The 13,570-nt window shown below is 42.7% G+C and overlaps 1 protein-coding gene across 8 annotated transcripts in view; it reads left to right on the top strand.

The window, feature by feature from the left end:
• The window catches only part of LOC138165296 (FGGY carbohydrate kinase domain-containing protein-like), a 545,803-nt gene that overhangs the window by 430,252 nt on the left and 101,981 nt on the right, over positions 1-13,570 (top strand). For all 8 annotated transcript variants that reach the window (XM_069093464.1, XM_069093465.1, XM_069093467.1 and 5 more), the window contains one exon: positions 6,553-6,700. In XM_069093464.1, the coding sequence (XP_068949565.1) occupies positions 6,553-6,700 (148 nt within the window). The remainder of the gene's footprint in view (positions 1-6,552; positions 6,701-13,570) is intronic.

Below are 13,570 nucleotides of genomic sequence, written 5' to 3'. Positions count from 1 at the left end.
TGTGTGTGTGTGTGTGTGTGTGTGTGTGTGTTAAGTGTCTGAGGCCAGAACCGAACTCAGGTCCTCCCAACTCTGGGGCCGGTGCTTTACTCACTGCACTACCTAGCCACCCCACCATCAGTGTCTTCTCAAGAAGACCATCAGCTTCCAGTTGTTAGGATACAGTATTCCTTCCTTCCTTCCTTCCTTCCTTCCTTCCTTCCTTCCTTCCTTCCTTCCTTCCTTCCTTCCTTCCTTCCTTCCTTCCTTCCGCAAAACATTGTAGTGTCTCACGTATTTGGCAACATTGTTAGCGATGGAGGTGACTAAATTATTCAGATAGTTGAATCATAACCTTTTAAACACCAAAAGTCATAACATTTGACAATGTAATGTATCTACAAGGCATTATATACTTCCCTGCCTTAGTAAATCATATGCTGGCCCATTTTACTTTTCTTGGTAACAATGTTCCTAAGCGTATTACTAAGTTTTGTAGTAACACAGTAATGAAAGTGATAACTTACACTGGATAGAGTTCTTTAATGCTTAGAAAGCACCCTATAGGCTTTTCTTACTTTGAGGAGTTTCTCTAACCTGGTTCTTTCGTTCTCTGAGCCCTGTGGTATAACATCTGGTGTCTCTCTTGGTTGTAGTCAACTTCAAGTGACTTAGGGAAGTCCCTTCTACTTTCCATTCATCAATTTACTTGAATAATGGGGAAAAGAATGTTTAATAAAAAAGGAGCTTTTTCAAAGATTCAACCATAACTCTCCATGCTTTCTCTTTGCTTGTTTCCCTTCTGAGTGATTAAGAGGATCATAAGATCATACATTTAGTTCTTAGACCTCAAAGGCCATCAGGTCCAACCACCTTATTTTACAAATGAGGAAACTGAGGACCAGAGAAGTTAAGGGCCTTGCACACGGCCACATAGTAGAGTCAGGATTGCTTGTCTCCAGTCTCTAGCTCTAATTATTACTCCCTAGCTGGATCTATAAACATCTAGTGCCCTCTAGATGGGGGGTGGATGGTCACCATACAAAACACATTCGAAATTCTTCTAGTTCAGCACCAAGGAGGCATAATGCAAGGGCAGAATTATGTGAATAATGACATGAATTAGTTCCTTTAATGCCTTCCAAGTGCACTTCATTTTGAGTGATCGACTTAGATAGCACACATGGCTAGGTATAATTGAAAAAATATGGACTTGAATGGTTAGGTTCAAAGTATAAATATGCAGCTGCAAGGAGGTCAGAAGTCAAAGGGGTAACGCATATGTCAAGTTCCCTTAGGGATCTCATTAGTGCATGATTGACTATGGATGGGAAAGCTAAATGAATATCACTGTTTGGGTCTACAGTAAATGAGACAATGACCAATCAATAGTAATTAGGGCTAGATTCTGTTATTGACCCAGATGCTTGAAACCAAATGCCCTACTTTGAGATTCCTGAGGAGTCAGGATGAAAAGATTTATAAGTGTGCTATTTATGATAGGACAAGAGAAAAAAGAGAGAGGAAGGGGGGGAGAAAGAGAGGGGAGAGAGGAGAAAGGGAAGGAGGAAGAAAGGGAGAAAAAGAAAGGGAGAAAAGCAAGAATAGAGAAAGGGAAGGAGGAAGAGAGAAAGGGAGAGAGGGACAAAGGCAGAGAATGCAACAGAGAGAGAAGGAGAAAGACAGAGAGGGGGGGGAGGGGAAGGGTAGGAATAAAGGGAAGGAGGGAGAGAGAAAGGAAAGAAGAAAGGGGACAGGAAGGAAAATAAGCTAAAAAGAGAGAAAGGAATGCCTTGTCCTAGAAGCATTTATGACATTTTGAAATGAAAATGTATTAGACCTGTTCCAGATTCTTGATATCTGATTAGTTCTGAGGTTTTAGTTGTTTCTTGGCCAAAGGATAAAGGGAATGTACCCTAGACTGCCTGATTTGACCCTCTCCTATACAAATGCATGGCCACTTCAAATAGCACCGCCTGCCCCTTTTCCTTCTTCAGCTTTCCCACAATTGTGGACCATCAGAAATGGAAGGGTCTATAGGGCATCAAATGCCAGAGCCCAGCTTGTTAGGGCATAGACTATACAATGTCCGTGTTAGGAATGTATGTTAGAATGTGGAACAGCAGAGCTGGAAGGGACCTTCAAACACAGACTGTCTGTGCCAAGATCAAAGCGAGGACATGCCCTGGCAGGGGCTGAAGAGGGCTTAGAATAAAGGCTTTCTCACCTGATCAGTCTCCTAAACACTTGACTTGCCTTCAAGGCTCGGAGATCCATTGGCAGTAGCTTACTGGCTGTTTCCCACATTCGTGCTGCATCTCCCATCTCCACACCTTTGCACTGGCTGCCCCCATAGTGGAATGCTCACCCTCCTCACTTCTGCTTCCTAGCTTCTCTGCCTTCCTTCAGGACTCAGATTCAATCTCCCTCCTGCAGGAGGTCTCTTCTAGTGCCTCCCCTCCCCCAGACAATGCTTTCCCTCTGAGATGGCCTCCCATCTACACTATCTCAAGTATGTCCATTATTACTTCCTTGTTGCCTTCTCTATCAGAATTTGAGCTCCTTGAAGGCCATTATTTTTTTCTTTGTAGCTTAGCACATAGTCATTTTTTTGATATATGTTTGTTCCTCAATAGATTAAAAATGTTGGAGTGAGAGGGAAATCTTAGAACCCAAAATGTCAGAGCTGGACAGAGCCTTAGAACCAAGAATGGCAGAACTAGAAGGGCCCATAGAGATCACAGTATCAGAGTGGGATGGAATCTTAGGACAGAATATACTAGAGTAGAAGGGGTATTCAAAGCCATCTGGTCTAACTACCTTCTTTTATAGGCCAGGAAATGAGGCATAGAGACGGGATGTGTCCTCAGTATCACAGCTGACTGGCACTAAATCCTCATAGTTCTACTACTTGGGAATAAATTAAGCTTGGGAGTCTACACCAGTAATTTACAGCCATTGGCAACTTACAACATTCCCTGGTCATTTTGCAGTGTCCCCTGATTCATGTCACTTTTTTAAATGGAAGTAAATTAATATTAACCTTTGAGAGAAGCAGAGATAGCTAGGGAAGGGGACTTCAAAAAGGAAGTTATCATCACTTATTTCTGCTTCTAAAAATGTCAAAGCACATCAAATGACATCAGGTTTGCTATTTTCCCTGACCTGGAGGTACATCTGATTTCTTCCTTTAGTTTTGATTTCCCCTTATTGGCTTGTATATAGAAATTCCATACCCAGGCCACAGGAAGGGATGGAAAAGTAGCAAAAGAGGACGACATAGCATTAACAGGACCCCCACAACTTTTAAAATCAGAATTTTAGAGCATGTAAAGCTGTAAGGCATTCATATGATAATAGCACTAAAGCTGGAGGGTCCACAGAAGCCACCCTCCTTGTTTTACGGGTAAGAAACTTGAAGCCCCATGCTATCCAATTACTTGTCCAAGATCATCCAGTGGAAGAGGTAAAATTCAAACTCACATCCTCTGACTTTACAGCTAGTGTTTTTTTCTACTGTACCTTACTTTCCATCACCTTATTTTTAAAGAGGAAACTCACAACAAGAGAAGTTAGCTTGTGGCATAGCCTGGAAGCGTTGTCACAAAGGACAAGGGAAACTGAATCAGGAGGTCTATATCTGCCACTTATTCACTAGCTGACCATGGATGGGGTCTTGAATCTTTCTGGGCCTAAATTTCCCAATTACAGAAACTTCTCAGAGGTCATCTGGTCTAACCTGTATTCTATTATCCCCAAAAATAATGTGGGGGAAATAAGAGTGTGCTGGTTTTACAATGTTGTTCAGGAAAAATGTGCTTTGTGAAACCTTAAAACCCAAGATAAACTTGAGCTATAGAAATGAATCTATCCTACCAATCAACAAATACTTATAAAGTGTCAACAGAATTTTTAAATATAATCGGGACTATATTTCTAATCTATGGATGGCCAGAGCCAAATAAAGCAAACCAGAGACAAATGAGTCAGGACTCAATTAGGAGTTTAATTTCAGAGTGAGGAAAACAGGCTTGCAAGCAAAGTCCTCCTGAGATGGAGGGCTTTCTCACTTGTGGCAGGGGTAGGGTTTTTAAGCATGAAAATTACAAAAAGATGGAAACTAACATGGTCATTCTTAGGTCTTAAGGAAATAGTTTCCACAGCAGGCTCATGTGTGCAGGCATTTGGGGGACAATACAGCCATTCTTGGATCCTGTGAGAACAGGCTTCAACTTATTAGAATCATTGAGTCTTCTTACTAGCTGTGTGACCTTGGGCAAGTCACAACTCCAATTGTGACTCCAAAAAAGCAAAAAAAAAAAAAAAAAAAGAAGAATCATTGAGTCTTGTGACTGCCTCAGATCTTAAGGGTTGTTAAGCCTTGTGATCATTCAGTGGAGTACAGAACCAGAGTCAGTATGGCAGGAACAGGAGTGGAGTGCCCAGTTTGGTTTACAAGCGCAGGGATTGTGTAGAGATGTGACTGATGACTTTATGCTGCAGAGTATTGGCTGCAGTTTCAGTTCTCCAGTTAGAATCCCCTGGGAAACAGAGAATCATAACTCCCAGTTCTGGGGTTTTGCTGTGGCTGAGAGGGTGAATGCAAAGGACTGTTGTTATGCCAAGCCCAGGGCACAGTCTGCTTGCTGGGCCTTAGTTCTGAAAAAACAGGTGTCGCCTAATATCTTGACATAAACAATGACTGTGTGCCAAGCCTTGTGCTAAGCTAGAAAAAAAGCTTTAAAAAGAAGCCTACACGGTCAAAGATGGAGAGGGGCATAGAGCTCACACATCCCATTTTACAGATGAGATCATTGGGGTTCAGATAAATGAAGTGATTTTTCCAGAGACACATAACTCTGGCCAGTTCAAAGTTAGCTTCTGATTTCCAAGTCAGTGCATTAGACCTCTTTGCAACGTTCAATGAAGAGTGGGGGTTGGTGGGATGGGGGTGGGGAGGGGCAATGAAAAAGGATCTTGTCCCCTAAGACCTGGTTGGAGGGACTGGGGACGTTTTCCCTGGAAAAGAAGACCTTGGGTAAATGTGAAATGAGTAGCAGTGAGATAGCACATTGGGGTAGGGTCTGGAATCTGGGTTCAAATCCAAATTTCTCTATGTATTTGCTGTGTAATCATGGACAAGTCACTTCACCAAACCTCAATTTTCTTAACTTTAAAATGATCATAACTGTATCTTCTTCTCAGGATTTTTATGAGGCTAAAATGAAATAATCAACTCACAGGTCTTTTGCAGACTTTAAAATGTTATGTAAACTAAGCTGTGATTAAATATTGAAGGGTGTTTCCTAGTAAAGAAGGATTCTGCCATGCTTGGTCCCAGAATTCAGAATAAGAAGCAAAGAGTGTAAAATGCAGAGAAGCACATTTAAGTTTGATGTTCAAAAACCTTCCTAATGATTTAGAGCTCTCCAACCTGGAAAGGGCTCTTTCTGGAGGTAGCGAGTTTCCCTTTACGAGACAGTAAGGCAGGAGAAAATAAAGCGAACTCTGGGGTTTTCACACCTGACTCCAAATCCTATCTCTGATTTTTACTATCTCTGACTGTCAGCACAAGTACGTCATTTAACCACCTTTGGCCATTATTTCCCCATCTGTAAAATGGGGAGAGAGTTGGACATAATGGCTTCTTGAGGTCCTTTCTGGTTTCTACTTGATGATGATAAGATCATAGGTCTCAGAAACCATCTACTCTAAATCCCACATGTTGGGATGTTACTACAAAAGTCTGGGGAAGTTACCTTGTTCACCAAGAAAAAGACTTGCCCAAAGTCACTCAACAGTAAGCATCAGGGACAGGATTTGAAACCAGGTATTCTGACTCCAAGGTTACCACCTTTTCTAGTGTCCTTGGGAGAGGAGGGGCTGCTCTGGGGTATGTATGCTGGAAACAGAATTCGTGGTCAGGTGTCAATTGCACTAGATGGCCTTTGAGGATTCCTCCAACTCCCCAAATCAATGATTCTTTGGTCATAATCCCCTGACTTTCAGTGCAGAGCTCTTCCCCTGAATAAGGTGCATCACCACCTGCATTGTTGCTGCACCTTAAGAACCATGAGAAGTTTTGATCCGACTTGCAGCTGAAACTTCCTGTACTTGAAATCTCCCCCATTAGAACCGATCTCCTTGAGAGAATGCCCATCTTTTCTATTTGCATCCCCAGGACTTAGCTCTGTGATTTGAACATAGCACCTAGTAAATGTTTTATTTTCTTCATTTGTGCATTCCCACCATGCAGCATTCCTTCCCACCTCTAATGTCCCCTCCTCCCCTGCCTTCCCCACTGTAGTCCAACCATGGTGCTCAGCATGGGAGCTTGCATTTTCTTCACTACGTTCCTAGTGCTATATGCTTTCCAGAGGCCATGTGTAGCACCTAGTGATATAGTCATTTACTGCTGACTTGGGTTACATCTTGTGCCATCCTCCAGTTTGGGGGGTCTTGGACCATATTCCTGAAATTCACATAGAAAATGAAATGTTTTCTGTTCACTGAACTGTTGACTTCCTCACCCCCATGGACAAAAAAAAAAAATGGGTTGACTTTGTCTTCCAGATTCCAAAGTATCTATACATATTTGAATAGTCACCTGGATTCCATTAAGAAGTCTCTGCCTGTGGGTTTCCTCACTGTTGATTTACATGTTTGGCCAGATTTCCATGGCAACCGATCTCCCTTAGCAGACTTGACACTGAAGGGCATGGTGAGTATATGCCTGCATTGGTGCAAAAAGTCAGGAATGGACTAGAGGGTGAGCAAGTTTGGAAGGAGTCGTGTTTGGAGTGAGGCTGGGAGACTAGCAAGCCATTCGGTGGTGAGGTCCCGGCTGACGTGCCTTCATTGTTCTCTACTCCTGAGACCTGATGAAAACTCAGGATGTTTCTGAGCCAAGACCAGATCCCCAGCCAGGTTGTTTCTGAGTCTTTACAGCTGCTGCTTCTCTCCCAGGCTGGCTTGCTGAAAATCCTGAGCCCCCTTCTTTATTTTTCTAAGTGGTATTTTCCAGCCCATTCCTAGTCAGGGCCATGTAAACAGTGCTGCCCATGCTGTCACTCAGCCCAGCTGGACATCAACCTGGACCTTCAGTCCATGAGTCAGGGCCACTCACAAGGTGTGGTCCAGACTGCAAGTGTTGACTAAAAGTGGTGTAGAAGAGGTGAAGGGAGATGTAGAGAGGCCAAGGAAGTCTCAGGGGCTATGTGACCTGGGAAAAGTCCATGAAGCATAGGCTCATATGAGCTACAAGGGACCTTCTAAGGTTCATCTTGGATAACTACCTCATGTTACAAAGGAGGAAACTGAGTCTCAGAGAAGGGAAAGGACTAACCCAGGGTTCCTCAGCTAAGTGTCAGGGGTTGGATATGAAGCTTCAAGCTTAGCTCCTATATCACTAAGGTAATTGTTTTGGAAAACAGGGAGAGTCCCCAGATCATGTGTTTAGAGCTGAAGGTCCTCTGCTCCAATGTTCTTACATGTCAGATAAGGAAACTAAGTCCCAGAGCAGGGAAGGGACTTAGCTGAGATCAGCTGGGGTTTATACCCAGGTCCTCTGACCCTCAAGTACAGCCTTCTTTTTTTTTTTTTAACCAGACCACAGTGTCTCTGGACCTAGAGTCATGGATTTAGAACTTTAAGAACCCTTAGAGGTCATCTTGCCCAAGCTTTTTGCTTTGCAGATGAAGAAATGGAGGCCTAGGGATGGTTCTGTGATTTCCCATGATCACACAGTGAGGGGTAGAGCCAGAACTCCAGCTCACACTCTGTGAGTCCCAGGTCAGGGCTGTTCCCACTGTCCTACACTTTGGAGCTAATCAAACCCAGGAGTTCTTTGGGTCCTGGACCCTTGGGCAGTCCGGATGAAGTCTATGGATCCCTTCTCAGAATCGGGTTTTTAAATGCATAAACTGAAATACATGGAATTACTAATTCTGTTGAAATACATTTGTCAAAATTAAAAAAACATGGACCTCAGGTTAAGAAGCCCAACCCCTTAATTTTGCAAATGAAAAAAATGTGGCCAAAAGAAGCAACATGACAATTGCCCCAAGGAACATAGGCCATGTAGGAAGTTTCCATCAATGCCTGAATCCAGGTCTTCCTGAAGCCTAGGGCCTGTCATCTGCTTGAGTACAAATCTGACTTCAGACACTTACAAGCTGTGTGACCCTGGGAAAGTCACTAACCTTTTTTGCCTCAGTTTCCAGCAATGGCAAAAGATAAAAATTGTTCTTGCCCTCAAAGGGATTCCATTCTAAGGGAGGGGCAAGGAGACAGCATGTACATAAATAGAGCTCTAGCAGATCCATACAGAGTAAATGGAAGATAACCTTAGAGAGGGGGAGACACTAGCAGCTGCTGGGCTGGCAAAAGTCTCTTGGAGAAGCTGGGCCTGGAGCTGAGTGTTAGAGAAAGGCTGCACAGGTGGGAAGCAGTCAGACTTTAAATTCCAGTGGAGCAGATTTCACAGTGGGAAAGCAGACTAAAGAGGGTGATTCAGAGACTGCATTGTTGGGAAAACAGGAAGGAAGCCTCTGATGCCACAGGGATGCCTTTCTCCAATGGATTATGGGAGCAAGGGAGGAAGGGGCAGAGGAGGAGGCTTGCTCACACCGGCTGCAGCTGGCAGTCCCAGCACGGTCTACTAGAGCCAGACACCTTTTACTGGAGGTTGTGGTGGGCCAAGGTGAGTGCCCTATGACAATGTAGAGGAAAGGTCATAATACCAAACTTTGTACAGATTTATATATGCACAATTGAGACCTCTTATGTGCTCAAGGGGTGTATGAGTGTAATAAGTTGTAAAAAAACCAAAATAGAAAAACCAGGATTTCATATAATTCAACAAATATTTATCATAAAGGATTGATATGTGCTCATTGGATGGTTCATTGACTTACTGATTATTGACTGTGTGCCAGGCACCATGGCAAAACCAAAACAAAGAAGAAAACATCCCTAGTCTCAGGGATCTTTGATTTTCCTGAAGAGATATAATATGTCCAAAATTAAGAAAGGTAGCAAAGGATAAAGGATAGTTCCAAACTTGGAATCAGGAAGACCTTAGTTTAAAAATATTGACTCTGGACAGACCACCAGACCTGGAGTTATAAGGACCCAAGATCCAATCCAGCCTCAGACACTTATTAGCTGTGTGACCCTTAATCGCTTAACCTTGTTTGTGTCAGTTTCCCCATCTGTAAAATGAGCTGTATTAAGAAATGGTAAATCACTCTAGCATCTTTGCCAGGAAGACCCCAAATGGGGTCACAAAGAGTCAAACACAACTGAAAAATGCCTGAACAACTTCGTATGGATAATGACCACGTCCCCTCTGGGTCCTCCCACCTGTCTGATTTCTCATTCTCTTTTAGTTGACCTTTAAACTTATTATGCTTTCTAATCCTCGTGTCCTTTAAGGCTCTGGCCTGGATCATTTTCTTTTCTCTTTCCATACTTTGTCTCAATGACCTAACTAGCCCTCAATTGAGATAACAAGTTCAGTTATCTTCTCTAAATAGATGATTCCCAGGTCTGTACAGAGAGCCATTGTTTTTCTCCCGAGTTCCTGGCCTTCACCACCAGTAGCCTATTGGATTATTTCCAACTGGATATCCCACAGGCATCTCAAACTCAATTCTAGAACTCATCATTTTTCCACCTAAGCCCTCTGCAGTTCTAGACTTCCCCATTAGTTGGCTATCATGCCCCTTGCTACTCCATGTCATCTGTGACCCCTCATTGCCCTTCACCTATATATCTAATTACTCCGCAGATCTTCTGCTTTTTAGCTTGACCATGGCTCCTCATAGATCCCTTTCTCTGCCAAGATCCCATCAAGGCCTCATCACCTGGTCTGGTGGAGTAGCTTCCTCATTCGTCTCTCTGCAAGTCTCTCACTGCAAGCTGTTTTCCACATACTTGACAAAGTGATTTTCCTAAATTCCAACCTGCCCTCCCAATCAGTCAACTCCACTGGTTCCCTATTGCAAACTCATAATTAAAGTACTTTATAGACTGACCCTAACCTACCTTTCCAGACTTGGTCCACTCCTTCATGAATGTGACATTTACCGGCTCTGTGACCCTGGACAAGTCACTTAAGCTTTCTGAGCCACAGACTCTTCATTTTTAAAATGGGCTCATTGTAGTAGAGCCCACCTCACAGGGTTTTAGGGAGGCTCAAATGCAATTGATTAGGTAATGTTCTTTGTCTCAGCTTTCCTGTCTCAACCTCTGTCTGTTTTTTCTGTCTCTCTGCTTCTGTTTCTTTTTCTACCTCTCTCTGTCTCTCTCTTTCATTAGTCTCTCAGATGCCTGCAACAACTCAGAGTCTAAGCATCTCACCCAGGGTATCTGTCTATGGCAGTTTATGTCTATGTCTATGTCTAGTCTATGTCTAGTCTATGTCTAATCAGTCTATGGCAGACCTGGGACTTCAATCCAGGTTTCCCTGACTCTGAGTCCAGGCACCATTCAGAAATCTGTAATCAATGAAATACAATTCTTTAACACAGTTAAGAAAGACAGGGGTGAAAATACAAAGAAATGTGGAAAGGTCTTTATAAAATAATGCAGAGGGAGAAAGGTAGAAGTAGCCGAATGGAGAATACAGCAACTATGAATATACCCGGAAAAGTAAATGAGCATGCATTGATTGGCAGAGAACTCTCGTGGAGATTTGGAGAGGTAGAAAAATATATTGGGACACTACTTGTCCTGAAATTAAATTGTTGTGGTTAATATTGTTTCTAGTAAAAATGTTTAATTTTGAAAAATGGCATTTATCAGTAGGTCATACTTTACATACCTTTAACATCACCAAGAAACTCAAACTCATTTAAAAACAAAGACTACGGGTGCATTTTGAGATCTGAAGGAAGGTTTAGAAGGAGGAAATAATGAAGAGGAGAGGCCCAGCCAACGTCATTTAGTAAGACAATACCTTCTACGTGAGGTGGTTTCATCCTCATTTTGACTTGTGGTTTTAAAACCTGACAATTGGTCTTAGAAAACAAGTTTGAGCAGATCAGTCTCAGGGGAATGGGGAAGAGGTGAGAGTTAAAGATGTACATTTAGTAGGTTCCTGGGCTTATAACCAAGTGGGAAAAGCCCCAAGAGAAAAGGATGTGAGGCTGGTGATGATGTCTTGACCACGCTAAAGCCCTGGTTTTGGAGTCAGAACACTTGGGTTAAAATTCTGACTGGCATTGATTTACCCTGTGATTTTGAGGAAGTCACTTAACTTCTAGAGACCTCAGCTTCTTTATCTGTAAAATGGGAAAGAGGGGATTAGATGATTAGAGAGAGGGGTCTGTTCCAGGTTGTTATGCTGGTGAATTCCTAAGCTAAGTGGTGAAAAGAGCCCAGCTCCTCATCCCTCAAAGGCCTAGAATCATAGATTTAGAGTCGGGAGACCCCTGAAAGTTGATTAATTACTTGAAGGGAAAAGAATCACTGAGCGGGGCCAGAAGACATCAGCCTCCAGCACATACGTCGTGTTGTAGCTATGAACAAGTCCACTTTTTCTTCCTCAATTTCTTCATCTGTGAGATTTTAGAATCTAGAATGTTCGGGGTAGAAGACGCCCTAAATCAGGCTTCTTGACCTTTGTTTTTCTTTGTCCTCCCAACAGTTACGAGCATTAATATATCCCTTTAAGGTTCTCAAAGTACTTTACGATGTTATCTCACTTGATCCCCAGGACAACCCTGAGAGGCAGGTACGGTTATACCCATTTTACTGATGCTGAAACTGAGGCAGATGAAGGTTAAGAGACTTGACCAGAATCACACAGTGAGTGAGAGTCTGAAGCCAGATATGAATTCAGTTTTTCCAGGTTTATCCAGGGCTCCAAGTAGCTGCCTAAGTGTTTTTTAAATGCATAAAATAAAATAATAGGACTACAAAAGAAACCCATTATACTGAAATTCAGTTTTCAAAATAGCTTAACCCCAGGTTGAGCCCCTGGACAAGATGACAATGCTAAGAACAGCTTATGTTTGTAGAGCTCTTTTCCTAGAACCCTGTGAGGTGGATACTATACACATTATCCCTGAGTGGGGTACACTCTCTGCACACCCTCTGTGAAGACTCCTCAGAGTGAGGAAAAGGGAGAAAGACTATCTGGAAACAAGAGACAGACTTTTGTAAGACTGGACAGATGGAGTCCTGAGTTTCCTAAGAAATTACACAACCTAGGACCCTTACTCCCTTCCCTTGCTGTCAATCAGCCTTAAGCCCTCCAGGAATTTTAGCCATCTTTTAGAGCCCTTCCCTCTTCTTCACTTTGGCGGTTGCCAAATAAGGATAGGTAGGTTTGGATTGGCTATCCCTCATTCCCTCGTTCTTTGTAAGCCCGCCTCCCAGCCAATGGGAGAAGGGACAGTGGTGGGAGGGGGCTTGACTGCTTTAGGGTATAAATTCTTGTTCTGTCTTCTGTAACCCACCTCATTCTCCTGGTTCATACTGGTGGAAGGGATGTCCTCTTCTCTGGAGAATTGAATAAAATTTCCTGTTCTTTCCTCAAGACACCTCTGACTTTTAATTTTTGTGGAGTAAGGGATTTTGGGGGTACCAGAATCAGTACAGAAAATGAAACTGAGGTTCTTGAATGAGAAAGCTGAGGACCAGAGAGGGGACATGATCTTCCTAAGGTTACACCTATAGCAGCAGAACAAGACTTGAGCCAGATCTTTGTTTAGTCGTTTTCAGTCGTGTCCAACCATTGGTGACCACATTTGGGGATTTCTTGGCAGACATTGAAGGTTTGCCATTTCCTTCTCCAGATCATTTTACAGATGAGGAAACTGAGGCAAACAGGGTGAAGTAACTTGCCCAGGGTCATACAACTAGTAAGTGTCTGAGGTTGGATTTGAATTCAGGTCTTCCTGACTCCAGGCCTGGTGCTCTATGCACTGTGCCATCATAATCATTTTAGAACTTGGGAGTCGTTCATTCCTCAGCTGAAAAATAAGACCGATTCCCTCCAGTGATAAAACTATTATTATATGACTCACACAAATTCTCTGAGCCTTGTTTTCTACATTCATCAAAAGGAGAAAATTATACCTGCATTGTCTCCCTAACTTCATTAGGTTGTTTGTGAGGCTCAAATATGACAAATAAATTTTACAAACCTTAAAGTGGCATATAAATGTTAGCTGATATTATAATTATCAATTTATGTTCTGTAAATGCCCCTCAGGAAATGTTCCTTGCATCAATCAACATTCTTACATGGTTGTATAAGAGAAAAAAAAAAAACATGCCCTGGTTGTTAAGTTCATGGCTGTGATTGTTACCCTTCCTATAGTGGGTTGGTTGCTATGTTTCCCTCTCTCCTTCTTATTTTGGGCATTCTCTGCCTTCACCACCCCCACCCCTATTTCTGACGCCAAAAAAGGCTTAAGCTGTAGTTCACATCTGGTTCACAAAGAGAGGATTTGCATTTGAACTCATTACAACTAGAAAACATGCCTGAATGTCTTTCATGGGAAATGTCCCCTTCCCTGAATGCCACATTTGTTAATCTGTTCTCTCCTCTCTCTCTCTCTCTCTCTCTCTCTCTCTCTCT

Source organism: Petaurus breviceps, unplaced genomic scaffold, assembly GCF_028583685.1.
Source record: "Petaurus breviceps papuanus isolate PSGF00001 unplaced genomic scaffold, PetGlider_PUasm1.0 208, whole genome shotgun sequence".
Classification (NCBI taxonomy): domain Eukaryota; kingdom Metazoa; phylum Chordata; class Mammalia; order Diprotodontia; family Petauridae; genus Petaurus; species Petaurus breviceps.
This window is presented reverse-complemented; position numbering and strand designations above follow the sequence as displayed.